General features: G+C 35.8%; 1 protein-coding gene across 2 annotated transcripts in view; it reads right to left on the reverse strand.

Moving 5' to 3' along the window:
• LOC5568890 (proton-coupled amino acid transporter-like protein pathetic) overlaps positions 1 to 16737 on the reverse strand; it is a 130701-nt gene that overhangs the window by 77809 nt on the left and 36155 nt on the right. Inside the window, exon 1 of one of the 2 annotated variants that reach the window (XM_001658166.2) lies at positions 6902 to 7311. The exons of the other annotated variant lie outside the window; for it this stretch is intronic. Within the exon in view, the coding sequence (XP_001658216.2) occupies positions 6902 to 6952 (51 nt within the window). The 5' untranslated portion in view covers positions 6953 to 7311. Of the gene's footprint in view, positions 1 to 6901; positions 7312 to 16737 lie in introns of those variants that run through there. 2 annotated transcript variants of the gene reach the window in all.

Below are 16737 nucleotides of genomic sequence, written 5' to 3' on the forward strand. Positions count from 1 at the left end.
ATTCTGGGACCAATATTGTACATTTTTTTCACATCTGGCTATTGCTTAAAGAAATACATATTTTGAGGGGAAACTCGAAGTTTCTTTCAAATTTTGTGGTGCATATATTACGGTTCATTTTTTTCCGCAATCGAAAATTAGAAACAATAATATGCAAGTTGTTTTATCATTTTGTGAATCTAACACCCATTCGATCATTTCCGTGTATCAAACGAGCATAAAAACTTCAAAACATTCCCAGTGGAAACCCAATCCCATTGCGAAGCAATCGCAACCACCAAGGCAAATCCCCAGCGCCCTACACTTTCACCCACAACCTCATGAACCCGAAATTCACCGAAAAGATAAACACAACTCGTATATCGATTTTCACAAAATACTACGCACCCACTCTTTTTTGTGTTGCCCTTTCCGTCACCAACACACTCAAACACTCGCTCCCCGCACCGGAAAAGCTCCCCCATCGTCGCATGGTGAATCGATTAGGCAATGCATGCCAACCACCCACGGAAAAAATATGATCTGTTTATCTTTCGCGTAGGTATCTTCTTGTTCTTCGCTACACATGCGTTTTTTTTTATTTTCACATTCACAAACCGTTTCGTGACGCGGAACGGTATCCGTTCTCAAGCGGTCACGGGTTGTGACAACTAGTTTGAGTGAACACAAGAGTGCGAGAGCAGCAGAATCCTAAATTTATCTCCAAGTTCAGCTACGCTTGCGACTGACCACGACGGTGCACGGTGGTTCCGTTTGGTCTGTGAAGCAGTCATAAGTTAGCTTATTCAATATCTGATAAAAAAATGCGGGGCCTTCCTTAGCCTACTGGTAAAGTCCGCGTCAACTAAGCAAAGCCATGATTAAGGTGCCTGGGTTCGATTCCCGGTCGGTCCAGGATCTTTTCGTGATGGAAATTTCCTTGACATCCCTGGGCATAAAGTATCATCGTACGAATGCGAAAATGGCAAATTTGGCAGGTAGATATCAGTTAATAACTGTGGAAGTGCTTATTGAACACTGAGAGGCAGTCTCTGTTCCAGTGAGGACGTAATGCCAAGAACAAGAAGATTTGATGAGAATTACCATCAGAAAATATCGAATCAATTATTGTGTTACTATCAAAAACGATCTCGAGGTTGTAAAGGGGTATCTTCACATATATAAAAGAAAGTAATATCAAGAAGACTATGCGTGATAAGTAGTGGGTTTGTAAGTATTCCTTTTCCGTATTCAGGATGAACAAAACTATCATTATATATATATATATATATATATATATATATATATATATATATATATATATATATATATATATATAAATATATATATATATATATATATATATATATATATATATATATATATATATATATATATATATATATATATATATATATATATATATATATATATATATATATATATATATATATATATATATATATAAATAAATTCAAGAGTTGTCTGTCTATCAGCAATGCTTTGAAATGTTTCATTGAGCATTACGTTGAATGTCGTTCGCATTCATATGTTTTTTAAATGTTAAAATATTACAACTGTTTTTTTTTTAAAGACGACAAAGAATTAATGAACACTAAAACATCAATTCAGCATAACATTCGAGAATTTTCGGTGGCCTTCTCGCTAACAATCGATTGTTAATCTAAAATGTTCTGGAACTTTTGAAATGTTTTACAGAAGCAAAACACTCTACAACGGCATTGGAAGCTGGAATAATTCGAGATCAAAACATTACAATACCATTTAGGCAACGTGCTCAATAGAGTATTTTATATAGTGCATAAATTGAGGCGATTTCGAAATCATTGGTGCCATGCGCAGTGTTGCGATACTCACACACAAATCTCAATCATTGAGCTCTTTCTAGAGAGTAAACTCATCTGAGAACTGCATCGCAAAACTCATGCATGAGATTTTGATGCAAAATCATTCGCTCACTTCCATACTGTCAAAAATGATTAAATCATAACACCCATCAAAAATCTGTCTAAACCCAATGTCATTGTTTACATTAGAAAGGTTTGTTATATTTCTAGAAGAAAAACAAAGAATATGTGCTTTGCGTGCAAAAACTGTGGAAATACAAGCCAATGAGTCAAACGGTTGAGCTAACTCATGCATGATTTTTTGGCTGCTCAACTCAACTCAACTCAACTCAACAACTCAAGTGTGAAAAATCTTAAGCATGAGAAATGAGAAATTGATATTTGCGCAACGCTGCCCACTTCCCTGGAAGTAATTTTCGTTTTCTAGGGATTCCCATATTTGTCTAGCATACAAGAGTCCTGGGTTCAAATCCCAGCCAAGCACGTGGATTTTTTTCATAATTTAACCCATAATTTGTCCATCTTTACCACGCGTTATGAGTTAATTTAAAGAATATGTGCTTTGCGTGCAAAAGCTGTGGAAATACAAGCCAATGAGCCAAACGGATGAGCTAACTCATGCATGATTTTTTGGTTTTTGGCTGCTGAGTTGCGTGAGTTACAACTCAAGTGTGAAAAATCTCAAGCATGAGAAATGAGAAATTGATATTTGCGCAACGCTGCCCACTTCCCTGGAAGTAATTTTCGTTTTCTAGGGATTCCCATATTTATCGGAAAGTTTTAATTCAATAAGGAATTAACCATTTATATTCAAACATTTGCCATCATTTAATTCACTATACATGTCATAACAACCAATGTCCCTACTGCTTTTAAAAATATGTGTGATTTCGGGGTTGGTTTCGGAAATATTTTTCCAACTAGCTTACCCGACGTGGCTAACCACGTTCCAATAAAAATAAAAAATCGCTCAAATTCAAATCGCTTGATACTGATGACCGCAAAATCGCCTAAATTTATGCTTTGGCCATACTCCATCGAGCACGTGGCCTCCAAACTGTTGTAGTGTTCTGATCTGAAATAATTATAGCCTTATGCGCTGTTGTAGCGTTCCTTATGTTGTGAAATATTTCAAAAGTTCCAGAAGATTCTATGAATTAGAGAGTAGAATCTTACCAAAAATTCTATCATATTCCCACGAATAGCTGATGTCTTTGTCATTTTTCAAAATCTTCGTTGTGGTGAAAAGACCATCGACTCAGGGAAATATCGAGTCATGGTACAGGAATGTTTTGGGAAGCTGTTCTAAGGGATCATCATGGTAAGCATACAATTTTGTTTTAGGTATGCATACATGAGTCGATATCGAGTCATTGAACATCGACTCATGGAGGTTTCACTGTAAAATAATAAAATTCGAATATTTGGCGCACATTCATTTCATTCATGTTTATCTTGCTTTTACATATGTCGAACTCGTTTTTGATCCTGAGTTGAAACCCGCTTCATATTTTCAATTCCAATACGATTCAAGTTCAACTGAATTACAATTTGCTTGAAGTTGATTCCTAAACAGACGACAATGGTGAAGGGTTCGAGAATATTCTACGAATTGGAATGAACAATGTTCCGGAAAACTTCAGAATACTCTGTTGAATATCTGTTGTAGTGCTCAACAATTTGCAATAGTAATGTTCTAATATTAAAAATTGACCGTTATAGTGCTTTACAGTTGCTGTTGTAGCGCTCAGTGAAACTTTTCGGTAAAACATTTCAAAGCGTTACTGACAGACAGGCAACTCTGGGATTTTATAAATATGATGCATGTATTTTTGACGATATGCATGTCAAAGGTAAATTATATGCAAGACTTATTAAAGATCTTACAAAATGCGTATTGTAGAGCTAAATGGCAGAATACTCTAGAGTTATCTGGAACAATGTACTTCCGCATTCGAAGAATGTTCTCGAACTTTTCATCATTGCCATTTTCGATTTTAGGAACTTGGTCGTTGATAAAAACATTAACAAACCAACTTCAAGACCAAATTGTAGCTCAGTCGTACTTAAATCGGGTTAAGGTTGAGTATGTTACTCAGAACGGGTTACGCCAGTTCCAAGTTCTAGAACGGTAGAACTGGACTAACACATCTGTGTGTAATTTTCACACATGCTGAAAATCGATTTTACTTCACCTTTTTACAAATATCATGTCACATTCAGATGCTTCATATTGCGAAGTATCTAAGCTCTATTTTATTGCGAATCGTACTCCATTTTGTGAAACTTTGTTTAAGCGTGTGTGCCAATAAATGAAAAGAATGTGCGCCGAACATCAAAGATTTTTTTTAATTAAGAGTGAAACCTCAATGAGTCGATGTTCCATGATTCGATATCACATCATGGAAGTATACTAAAAAACAAAATTCCATAGTTACTACTATGGTCCCCTAAAATAGCTTTCCAATGCATTCCTGTTCCATGACTCGATTTTCCATGAATCGATGGTCCCTTAATTGTAGCTTTGATTTCGTAAGACGACAGTGAGCCTATGCATGCCATAAAACGTTTGACTTTTACTGTGCGCCCTGTTTTCAAGTTGCCCGTGAGATAGAGTGAGACAGCACCAACACACGGCGTACAGTAAAAGTCAAAAGAACAAAAGAATTTATGGCTCGTACAGAGGCTCATACATTATAGAACACTGCAACAGCTGTTCTGCAGAATATTCGAAAACTTTCGGCTCTCATTCATTGAATGCTATGGAACTTTTAAAATGTTTCACGGCACAAGAAACACTACAACAGCATTCAATGCTCTAAATATTTCATAGTAGAACTTAAAATCAGTGCTGGGAATGGTAATAGTAATAGGCTTGAAATTCGCAAATATCACGTGGCTTCCCCAATACAGTAGTTCACAAACGTGAATCTCATCAAGGAGCCTGTGTTGGGGGAATGAATTTTCTAAATCGTTAGTGTCATTGAAGGCTCTAAATGCGGGAAAGTAATTTTAGGTTACCCTTAGCAACGGGTGTTTTGCAATTTTCAAGGCTCTTTGCCTACAGCAGCGGTAGGCGTGAGTTTCACTGGCTTCGCTGACTGCGATTGGCTTTGTTTGGCTACTGTAGAATGAATTTCAGATTTTTTCCCAACCCTGCTTAGGCGAAGTTCTTTATGCCGTATACTCAGAGCTCAAATTTAGGTGATTTAGCGGTCATCGTGCGTGACGATGTCGTATCATAACCATTATTGGGTTTGTTCACAAATTTCATAACGCTGTAGGGGGTGGGTGCGTGCCCTGAAATTATTACAATTTGTAGAACATCAATACAAAAAAACGTTTCGAGGGGGCGGAAGTCGCATATTGCCATTTTTTGACGTTATGAAATTTGTGAATTCTCAATTCATCTCCACTAAGACGGAGTCTACTCCCCAGTTTAATATTCTTAGAACACAGCTATTAACGAAGAAATGTCTTTGGCCATGTTATTGTTTTGAGGTTAGACATTATCAATCTCTGAAAGATTATACATAGCTCTTTACTTTCCATTTTGTTGGATAAGCTAGTAATGCTCTGACCATACTTCATCGACCACGCGGCCTTAATGCTGTTGTAATGTTCTAATTTGAAACAATTATAGCCTCATATGTTGTATTGTTTCTTCTGTTGTGAAACATTTCAAAAGTTTCATAAGATTCTAAGAATTAGATACCGTAAACGGGGTATCTTTGATAATGCGTTTAACTTTGATAGTGCGTTATCCACCTAATAAAATGTCATAAATGAAATAAATGAAATATCATAATTTCTGTGGATCGGTTAAGCAAAACGAATGCAAAACTAAATAATATTAGTATTAGTTGACGCGATTCTAAGTTGCGCTTTATAGGATATATTTTGTTGTCAACTCAGATTGTCGTTAATGAATTGTAGTGAAGAAAGTGGTGATTCAAATTCCAAACACTTAAGGCCTACTGTTACTTTAAATGCAAATAAATGAAAATATCCAGCCAAATTTTTTAAAACATTTCATCTTTTGCATTCAATTCAAATTCAATTAATCTCTTTGCAAAGTCAAACTGTAAAATATTGGGTACACTGAGAAAAATAATGTTAGAACATGTTAAAGTGTTATTTTCAGCAAAAGTATGAGACTACATTTCACTTCAAATGCCGGACACTGTGTTTTTCTGTCTCATATTCTACACCGTTTCAACAGCATTCGTATTAATAATTTCACAAATAAATTTGTTTGAGCCAGTTGTGACGACCTTGAACTACAGAATAACTACAGCTCCTAAGTCTAAATTGGTATTTAAGTCATTATACTTGAAATGCAAATGACCATCCTATCCTGGAAATTTATTGAAATATTTCAATAGAAGTGTTCGGAACATGGAATATGAGACAAAACGGTATACAAATTCTGTTGACATTCATTCATTAGTATGGCATATTGTGCGATTCTAATTTTTGATGTACGAATATGTGTTTTTGGACGCACATTCTTAATCGATACGTGATTCACTGGGAGAAGGTGGTAATTACTTGATTTTTTGCATATTTTAAAATAAGACCAGTATCTAATAGGGACCTGTATAAACTTTAGTTTCTTCACTCTTGAGGTCGTAATTTATTTACAAAAACATATGGGAGTGAAAACAAAACTATTTTTCCTTCGATTTTTGGCCTCCGGGCAGTACCACTGTGCGGTGTCGGCTTGGCTGCGCAGCGCACGCAAAGCCGGGTCCTTCCCCAGCAGAAGAAGATCAATGCCAGTGCGATCATCATCTCGCGATGGTCAACTAGGTGCTTCCTTACGCCTTTGTCCCCATCCTTTCACGAACGGCGCGTTGGGACAAAATACGCTTCTTTCTTTGAATTTGAAATTCGAGCGAGCTCCGAGCGAAGAACAAAACCTCGTCCAACCTTGGCTCTAGAACTCAAGACCGAAGAGCGAGGAAAGCACTTTTATACCGCACCGTAGACTAAACAATTCTTGCAACGTTCGTTCAGCTCACGTTTCCCTGCTATGCCATGTCGGTACTTACCGTGTACTCCAAGTTCGGCCGATTGGTTGTCTTTTTCTTGAAATTATCCATTCTGCCTGGGACTGTCCTATCCAGCGAGGTGGTTGATGCACACAGAACTTGGGTGAGAATTATGCCACACCAGTAGAACACTTCTAACTGTATACGTTCGAAAGTCCTTAAATTCGCCGAAAAAATCGTCACTCTCGCGCACTACAAATTACACAGCTTCTCTCGGGAGCTCAAGTCCTGTTTCAAAAGTCCTTCAACACTATCTCAGTTTCCGTTAAAAAATTCTTCGATTTCGATTTGCGTTCCGATATACGGGTGCGGGTTGTACACACTATTTCGAGCGGGCGTTGCGGCAGAGAGTTGAAAGTACGTCCGTATGACACGAGCTTTCCCAAGCGAATAAGGGTGGCGAGCAAAAATTTCGACGAACAGCGCAGGGAAGTCCGTCCAACCTGATACAGATACGATGCTCGGGTGACAAGAAGAGAAGTAGCGTGCGATGTCACGCCTCACAGCTAATTGTGGGGTGGTGGTCGCGCAACTGCGTGTATGCTTCACGCGGAAGATGCCGAAGCGATGTGACAGCTTTGGGGGTTGGCGGGTGACATTCCGTTGGAAAACAGTCACACATGTTTGCAGGATGAATCGTGGGGGAGTGTTGAATGCTGATGGGAACAGTTGATTGAGAACACATACGTCAATGCAAATTACGCATCACTGATCGTTGGCTTTTGGGAATCTGAACGGTTTTGTGTGTTTATCGTTATATGGATGTCCTCTCAGATTTCGTGATTAATGTCTCCGGTGTTTACAATTTTGTTTTTGGGCACAATTTAGTACACAACTTTAAACGTTTTCAGGAATTCATAAATTGTTGATTTTTTATAGTTTGACAACATAATCACATAACAAGGACCTCGAGAATTCCTTTTCTTTTTATTTCAGGATATCCTGCCCGAGGTGTCCGTGTATTTATCGTATAAGAAATCTCCTGAGAATTCCATACATTAAATACAACTCGTATGATATCCGACTAAATGAGTTGATAAAATAGGCAACAATTTCAAGGCATTTCTCAGACAATAAATAGCACGATTTATTTTCTTTTTTCGAACAAATTGGCTTAATTTATAAAAGATCTTCACAAGAAATTTCAACTTTGCTCAGATAAATAGAAGAAATTTAACCTGCTGTGAACAAGTACAACAAAATCGACCACACTTTATTCCAGCAATAAATTCTTTCTCTGATTTTCAGTAATTTCAAGTTAATCAGGCGGAGTTGATTAAACTTATTGTCTTAGGTTAAACTACATTTATCCAAAAATGTATGATGATTTGAATGTCTTAAACATTTGACTAAATTTGAAAATATTTGTGACAAAAGTTTGGAGGCCATATTTTGATATTCTATGAAGAATTTTAACAACATCAAGTTACTTAAGAATTATCGAAGGGTGGCTTCAGAACTTTTGCTACAAATCTCTTGGAAATTAGTCAAATAATTAGGAGTGATTTGTTAACACTTTCTACGTGAACCTCCTGGAGGACAGCAATTCCTTTTATATCCATTATTTTTCCCGTTAAATGATTCCGGATTAAACTAAAACCAAATAATTTAACCTCTCAATACTTCTAAGCTTTCATTAGCAATACCTTCAAAAACTCATTTGATGTCGAATAATGGAATTATTGGAATTTTTTGTTAACAGTTCAATAGAAATTCCTCGGTGAATTGCTACATATCGTCTTCCCAAAAATATATATTTGTAATATATAGTTCGTCACAAGACCTTCAGAAATATTTCCAAAATGCATCACAAATTGTGTCAGAAATTCTACTATGGCTTTTTTTAAAACGATATTCTGCATCAATGGTTTATACAAGAATTATTTACGAAAAGTGTTTTTGTTTCCGAAATTAGCGTAGCAGTAGAGGAATCTGTGGAAAAACATTCAGCAAAATAACTGTGTAAGAGAAAAGCATTTTTTGTGAAGATATTCCTTAAAACGTTTATTTAAAAAATTGTTTTATTAAATTTTGACACAATCCCATATTGATTGAATTCTTGTGCAATGACTCACTTACTCGATATTTGATAGGCTACAACCCGCTACGTCGAATCTACGCCGAAGTCGACGACCTTTACTGAACATTGTTTTTGCTCGTCGTTCTTCCGACGTTCGTACCACGTGAAATAAAAAACCTCTAACGCATTTTGGTCAACCTCTTTTAACGTCGAGGATTCATGGCCGTATAGCGCAACCGGAAGGATCAGTATCTTATATAGCGCGAATTTTGTCTTCGTCTGCAGATTATCGGCCTTTAGCAGGTTACGGAGCTCATAAAAAGTCCTATTTGCAGCTACAAGACGCCTTTTCACCTCACGGGTAACATCATTATCGCACGTCACTAGAGTACCAAGGTAAATAAATTCTTCCACCACTAATACAGTACTGACCCGATTTTGTCAGCTTTTTGACCCGATTTCGTCAGTCTATTTTAAAATTGGCAAAAAAATTGCTCTCGTTATGTTTTACAACGGTTACATTAAAATTGTTGATGATATTTGATGTCATGCACGCATCGGGGAAGCCAGAAAGAGCAATGACAATGCCTCCTCCTCTTTAGACAATGAAAAAAAAAATATTACGGGAATTAATCTTGTGTTTGAATTCTTCAAAGATTGCCTCCGGCGCTAGTATTAAACAAAACTTCGTCATGTTCGATTTGAAAACTTATGGAGTCCACCAAACTGTCAAACTTTTGAAAAACATCTTGCCAGAAATTATTCGAAGGTTTTATCAACTCTGTTAGGAAACTCAAAAAGTTTCTGTCAAATATATTGCCAGCAATTTTTTTTTTTCAAAAATGTTCAAGAAATAATTATATATATTGTTTCACTACACCCAAAATTCCCAAACATTCCAGGACAAAAAATGTCCTTGAAAAAATGTTGAAAACGCTTCTTGATGAGTTTTAAAAGTTTAGGAAAATTTAAGAGGAAATCTCCGGATGTAATATTCTTCAAATTATACTCAAAAGATTTTCGAGAAAAGCTTTGAGGCAATTATTTATGCTATTTCGAAGGAGTTTCTAAAAACAGCAGGATTTAATTATATGAACCTCTTTAGGAATATCGGTGTTCTAAGAGAAATTCTTAGATAATTCAACGATTATGTATAACTAGGAACTTAGGTTGATTCCGTTTGTCTTACTGTCAAGAGCAAAATTGCCGACCAAAGGGATAACAACAATAGTATCTTGTAAATTGATTGGGACAATCATGCGTTTATGGGCAGTTTAGGTCTTCACTTTTTTTTATGTTTCATGCCAATTCATGCCAATCATGCAAAAAAAAGCATCAAAAAAGTGTGGAAATAATTCATAAAGAAATCCTCGTGAAGGAATATCATAAAAGCGCATGGTGGAATACCTCAAATATTCGTGAAAGAATCAAAAGATATTCCTTGTCAGTTTTTGGAAGAATTTTCAAAGTATTTTCATTCAATGGAACTAAATATGCATATTTTTTATGTTGAAATTTAAATTTACAAAAATCACTCATGTGCAGGGATATGAGCTAAAATCACAATCAAATAAAATCTATACAAATTATGAAATTTGCGCAAATCGTTATTATTACTAACGACATTACATAAAAAACATGAAATCGCTAGCCCCCCTCCAGAAAAAAATCCTAGCTACGCCAATGTTGGCCCCAAAATGCTTCCTTTGGCGGAGAGGCCTGTGTCATCCGCATACAAAGATTTTTGACATCCCTGAGGTGACTTCGGTAAGTCAGATGTGAAAATATTGATAATATTGGCCCCAAAATACAGCCTTGAGGAACACCAGCTCTTACAAAAAGTCTTTCAGACTTGTAGTTATGATAATTAACTTGAAGTGTACGATTTGACAGATAAACTTGAATTATTCTAACAATGTATGTTGGAAAATTAAAGTTTTTTTAATTTTACAATCAAATCTTCAACACTGTCGAATGCTTTCCCTTTGTCTAAAAGAGCAAGACCAGTAGAATAGCCTTCAGATTTGTTTGAACAGATCAAATTTGTTTCACGTAAAAGTTGATGAGTGGTCGAATGCCCATGGAGGAATCCGAACCGTTTATTGGCAAAAATTAAATTTTCGTTGATGTGGGCCATCATTCTGCTCAAAATGACCTTTTCAAAAAGTTAACTGAGGTAACAAAGTAAACTGATTGGACGATATCTAGAAGCTTCTGCAGGATTTTTGACCGGTTCTAAAATTGGTGTAACCTTAGGACATTTACATTTGTCAGGAAAATATGCCAACTGAAAACATTTGTTGAATATATCTACCAAAAATGATAAGCTACTTTCTGGAAGTTCTTTGATGAGGATATAGAAAAATCCATCATCGCCAGAGGCTTTCATATTTTCCTTTGTTTTTTAGTAGTCAGTCTCCCAGGAATGTTTAAGAAACGTTCTCTTGAATAAAAATGCATTCGAAAGCCTTGATTTTCAATTGGACTAATGAGTCCGAAATTGAAATTAAGCACGCTTTCAAACTGCACATCAAGTTTTTGAGCTTGTTCGCAATTAGTTAGTTAAAATTTATTTTTGTTCAAGACGGGAATCGGTTTATATGTTTTTTTTTTTAAGTTTATATATTTTCCAAAAGGGCTTAACAAAAAATAAAAAAATCGATGAAACCCAGACTTTTTATCATTTTTTTTTCAATGAAAGAAAATTTTTGAAAACCCATTTGTTATTTAGTTTTTCAGATCCTGCGGTATCATTTATCAGGATCGCGAGTGCGTTGAAATGTCCTTATCCTCACGTTTTTGAGACGGATCAAGAGTTTAAGATCATCGTCTATAGTCACGGATTCCAATTTCTTCAGATTTTGATATTGTAATGCTTCTTGCCTCAACAATGGAATTTGGTAAAGTTTAAAGAGCATTGTCAATATCTAGTTTTGTTTGAAAAAAAAAAAAAAAAAAATACATCAAGATTACTATCGCTGTATGCATGCTGTTTCATATGTATTCCAGTCAGCTCGAAAATAATTGAAAGTGGAACTGATAGGATTGAGAATCGCTTCATGGGAATTTGGAATGTAACAGGGACATGATCAGAATCAAAAGTGAGTAAACAGTTGGCTACAAAGGTGACCGGAGTCGATTAAGACCAAATTAATCGTAGAAGGGTTTCTAGAAGAGGAAAAAGAAGTAGGGCAATCAGGTTTTGAATTGAAAAATATCCTGAAGAGCACTGATCAAAACAAATTCTGCCGTTGGAATCTCTTTGTGAATTATTCCATGAGTGAAGTTTGCATTAAAGTCACAATGGCATCAAGTTTTGACTTATTGCCAGTCAATTTCCGCAATTTCGTTTGATCGCTCGTGTCAACTTCTACTTAAATTCCAGTACTAACAAGTTTGAAACTTATCAAATTTTCCGTCTGCAAAAAAATGCACATACGCACGATGCGCGCTGATACCGATCTTCGTATTTTCCTGTGATGACGTGTAGTGTCACGTAAGTTATCATGAAGATGATTATCAAACTCATGATGTTTGCACCTTTTGCGTTGTGTTTGGATGATAAATATTATCTCCCGCCACTAGCTATCCTCCGGTTGGTTGTCCCGTAAGTGCTTCTACAAACGATAAGATAATTCAATTGCATCTCTGTAAGCGCAAGGCGAGTAAGTACAGGTACTAAACGGAAGATGCCACTACCACCGGTAAGAACGAGTTGATTCAAGATCAACACCAACTGTGACATCAAACAAATGCTAACAAGTTGGGAAATGTGAGTCATTAGGTTGTTGTGAAAATCAAATTAGGATAAACGAAGCTGTTAACCGATTGCTAAGTCATCATTAGGTTTCAATTGGTGAATTTGTTTCCTCTATTTGAGATAGCGTTCGATAAATTTAAATGTCATAAAATTCGAAAGCAATGCATTTTATTTTTGCTTGGGATCACAGAGCAAATATATTCTACATATAGCTCAATTTTGCAAATACAAAAGATGGACAGTTTGAGATAGGTTGAAATTTTATCAAAATTCAACATAATATGCACACCTTTCTTGAAAATTTATAATGTTAGATGAACTTGAAAGCATCCGGTTCGAAATGTTGTCGCTTATAATTTATGCAAGTGTGTATTTGATCTATTTTGAAGACGGATGCTATAGCTTCTAACCAAAACCCAAAAAATGGTTGCGCAAAAGTGTACATATCTGTTTTTCTTCTTAATCTTACTAATTGCAGAAAAAACCTCAATGCACAAAGAGGGTTTATTATGTCAATATGCATATCAAACTCCAGGATTTAAGACAATATGAAAACAGTTATTTGTGGGACTTTAAGTTGTGGTAAATGTCTTGAATCAACTCTTCATCAATACTTGATTCTTCAACTCTCATAAAATTACAATAAAGTTAACCAAAAGCTGTGCATGCAATCCACATAAAGTACAATCCAGGCAGCGCCAAATTATATGGATTTAGCGACAAAACGTCTAAAGCAGTGAATTTTCAAACAACCTGACTTCTTTTTTCACATCGGGATCGCTTAAACGGTCGATGTTCAGACAGATTGGGGCCTTGTACAGATGAGTCAAGAACTCAAACAGTTCTGATTTTTTTGAAGCAATTTTGATACAGATGATTCATCTAATAGATAAGATCCAATATAACAGCATATAATGCAAAAGTTCTGTTATTCCATATACAGTTGACGCTCCACATCTCGATATCGAAGGGCCCATCGAGATATGGAGAGATCGAGACAAAGAATAAATTTTAAATGAATACTAGATTGAAATGCACTCCATTACCAGAAAAACTAAAAACAAACAGACATAATTTCGTTTTCGCAAATTGTTTTGAATCACTGAAATCTAATCTAGTAACCTTTGATAATGGGCATGTCAATATAAGGGGCTTTGCACTATGGTCCAATGCACGAGTTCATTATTTGACGTTTGAGCGGTGCCGTGTTATTTATGTGACCATGGCAACTAGTGAATTTGGCACCGCTCAAACGTCAAATTCGTGAACTCATACATTGGTCCATTTTGAATTTGCATGGGATTTTGACTTTTACTGGCCTTATTGTCTACAAGTTTCACGGAGGCAAGAAAGAGAAAGGAAGATTTGTTTGCAGAGCCCCATAGAGAGTAAATCAGGAATAAAGGTGGGCGAGTAAAAATGAATGCAGAATGAAGGGACCCAAAATATCATCGATATAAGGAGATATATCGAGATGTAGAACATCGAGATGTGGATAGTCGACTGTACTTAGAGTCTGTTTTACTGAAATCATTAAAAGCACTTGGTGCGGTCTGACTGAATGCCGACCAAATATGCTAGGAATAATGTTAGGCACTTAATCAATAATTTATTCTTCCGAAAGAGAAAATTTATTTCCCAGGAGTTGGAAACCCCGGGAGTTTGCTTCTCCTAGGAAATTCTTATTGGGCTTGGAAACTCTAAAAGTATTTCAAAAAATATTCACGAGATCGGCCTCTGGTCGGTGTTCATGCCGATCTTGTAAATATTGTATTTAGCATATTCCGAATTTTCTGAATAAGCCCTATGGTTATAAAGCAAAAATATTTTGCTTTTCTTGGCATACAGTATTATCATGTAGGTCACAAGATAAATGCAAAAGTGAATACTTTGTCAAAGAAAGCTCTTTCAATATTACATTGAAAAGCAGGCGAGAATAAAAAGAAAAATAATATGTGAATGGAAATGTAGGCTGTTTAGCTATAATTATTAAACATATCTCTTTTCCTATTTGAAATAAGCCGCTTATCACACTTATATGAAGGTTCAATCAAAGCTCTCCAAAATGAGCCGTTTTATCGAAATTATGTTTAAGTCTCCAATTATCCAGGTATGAACTGATTCTATCATTTGATATGGGCGTATGCTAGAGACAAGACACGCCATCATTGATGTTTAAGAAGCTTTCATCACGCAGATATTGAACTCGACGTCCACATGATAAAATTTGAAGGTATGCGTCCAATTCCTCTCTGGTAAGGTGAAAGTAACAGATAAAAATCATGTCCAAAGCGAAAAATTGAGTCTAAATAAATAAAATCTAGAAAGATTCGCGAATTAGGCGAAACTGACAAAATTTACACAATTTAGGAAACTATAGCGATGAAATTGTAGCTTGTATGTCTATTCACTGCACTTGAACTTTTCCCCTGTCGATAATTTAACTATTCAAAAAACGCAAATTTGTAGAAGACGAAACTTCACCTCATGCAAAACCACACACTGTATTGATTACGCCTGTGTTTTTGTTTATCAAAGTGATGGGCGCATCTGAAATCGAAATCAAAACACGGCGAGAGTAAACGGCGACACTGCAAACAAAACATAAACAAGGCGTACATGGCGGGCTTAATTGAAACCAGAATGAAAACACGGCGCAAAAGTAATAGGCGACACTGAAAATAATATCGATTACAGGCTCATAACATTGGGCGATACTAGCATTCTTGAGTGCGTTTAAGGCGAAACTTTATAATATTTTTTTTATTACGAAATAGCTAGGAAAATTGAAGGACACACACAGTATTGATGGGGATTTTGGAACTAGGTTTATGAAATATGTATTGAAGTGAAATAGTTAAAGTTGGAGTATATTTTCTCCAATTGGGAATAAAAATTGCAGATGAAAATTTCATTGGTTATTTTCTCATTGTTATTGATTTGTCAGATAGGCCCTTATCGCGAATCCCTCTCGAAATACTTTCAATTGATATGAAAAATTTCCAAGAGAAAATAATGTCAACACTTATAGTGACGAACCTTTCACCATTGCTCAGGATAGCACAAGAAGGGCACAATACTGTAGAGGGCGCCCTGGTACTCCACAGGCTCCGTTTAAGTCAGAATTTTATTCTTAAGACGGAATTGAAAAGAAGTGAAATGCGTTATTACTGTCCAATAATCAAGCACATGTTATGCAAGAATCAAGAGTATTGCGCATATTTTGTTTATAGTTATTGCTTACTCGGAAACGGTATGTGCTGACGCTTGGCAGTGCAATGCATTCTACCGTGCAACGATAGCCGCTATGACAAAGTGAACATGATTCCAGTATTCCCGTCTGTGGCTCCTAAAACAATACCGTAAAACGGGGTAACTTTGATAATGCGGGTAACTTTGATAGTGCGTAACCCATCGCATACTAAATGAAATATCATAATTTCTGTTAATCAGTTAAGTAAAACGAATGGAAAACTAAAGAATATTAGTATCACACTTCATGTAAGAGCGGTTTTCATTTAAATCAAGAACATTTTATGCTTTTTATATGAATTTAAAAAATTTACACAATTTTAACATTTTCAAAACGCTTACAAACAATCTGTTCTACGATCACTATTTTATGTAGTTTTGAATAGTTGGCAACTTATCTTTGATAGCCTAGTTATCATAGAACTTGATTACGGTCTCAAATCTCTTAGCGAAAAGCATATTCACAAACTGGGACCATTTTTGTAATCTAAGTCAGAAATTTCCATATAACGTTAAACGCCTAGAGGTATGCAATGCCCTACAAATGTTCGTTATTCAGTCAATTTTGTTCGAATCATACTCCATTATCAAAGTTACCCCAAAACAGAAAACCAACTTTCGATTATATGGAAAATTATATATCCATTCAAAATGAATCTTTTGCCAATTTATCGACTGTAATCGATAGCTAGGATACCAGTACTTGTTTTAAAAATATAAATTGTAAATCTTTGAAACAGCATGCAAAAATATTCAAGTTTTCTTCGAAAAAACTATCAAAGTTACCCCGTTTTACGGTACTCA

This window comes from Aedes aegypti, chromosome 2 (assembly GCF_002204515.2).
Source record: "Aedes aegypti strain LVP_AGWG chromosome 2, AaegL5.0 Primary Assembly, whole genome shotgun sequence".
In the NCBI taxonomy this organism is placed as follows: domain Eukaryota; kingdom Metazoa; phylum Arthropoda; class Insecta; order Diptera; family Culicidae; genus Aedes; species Aedes aegypti.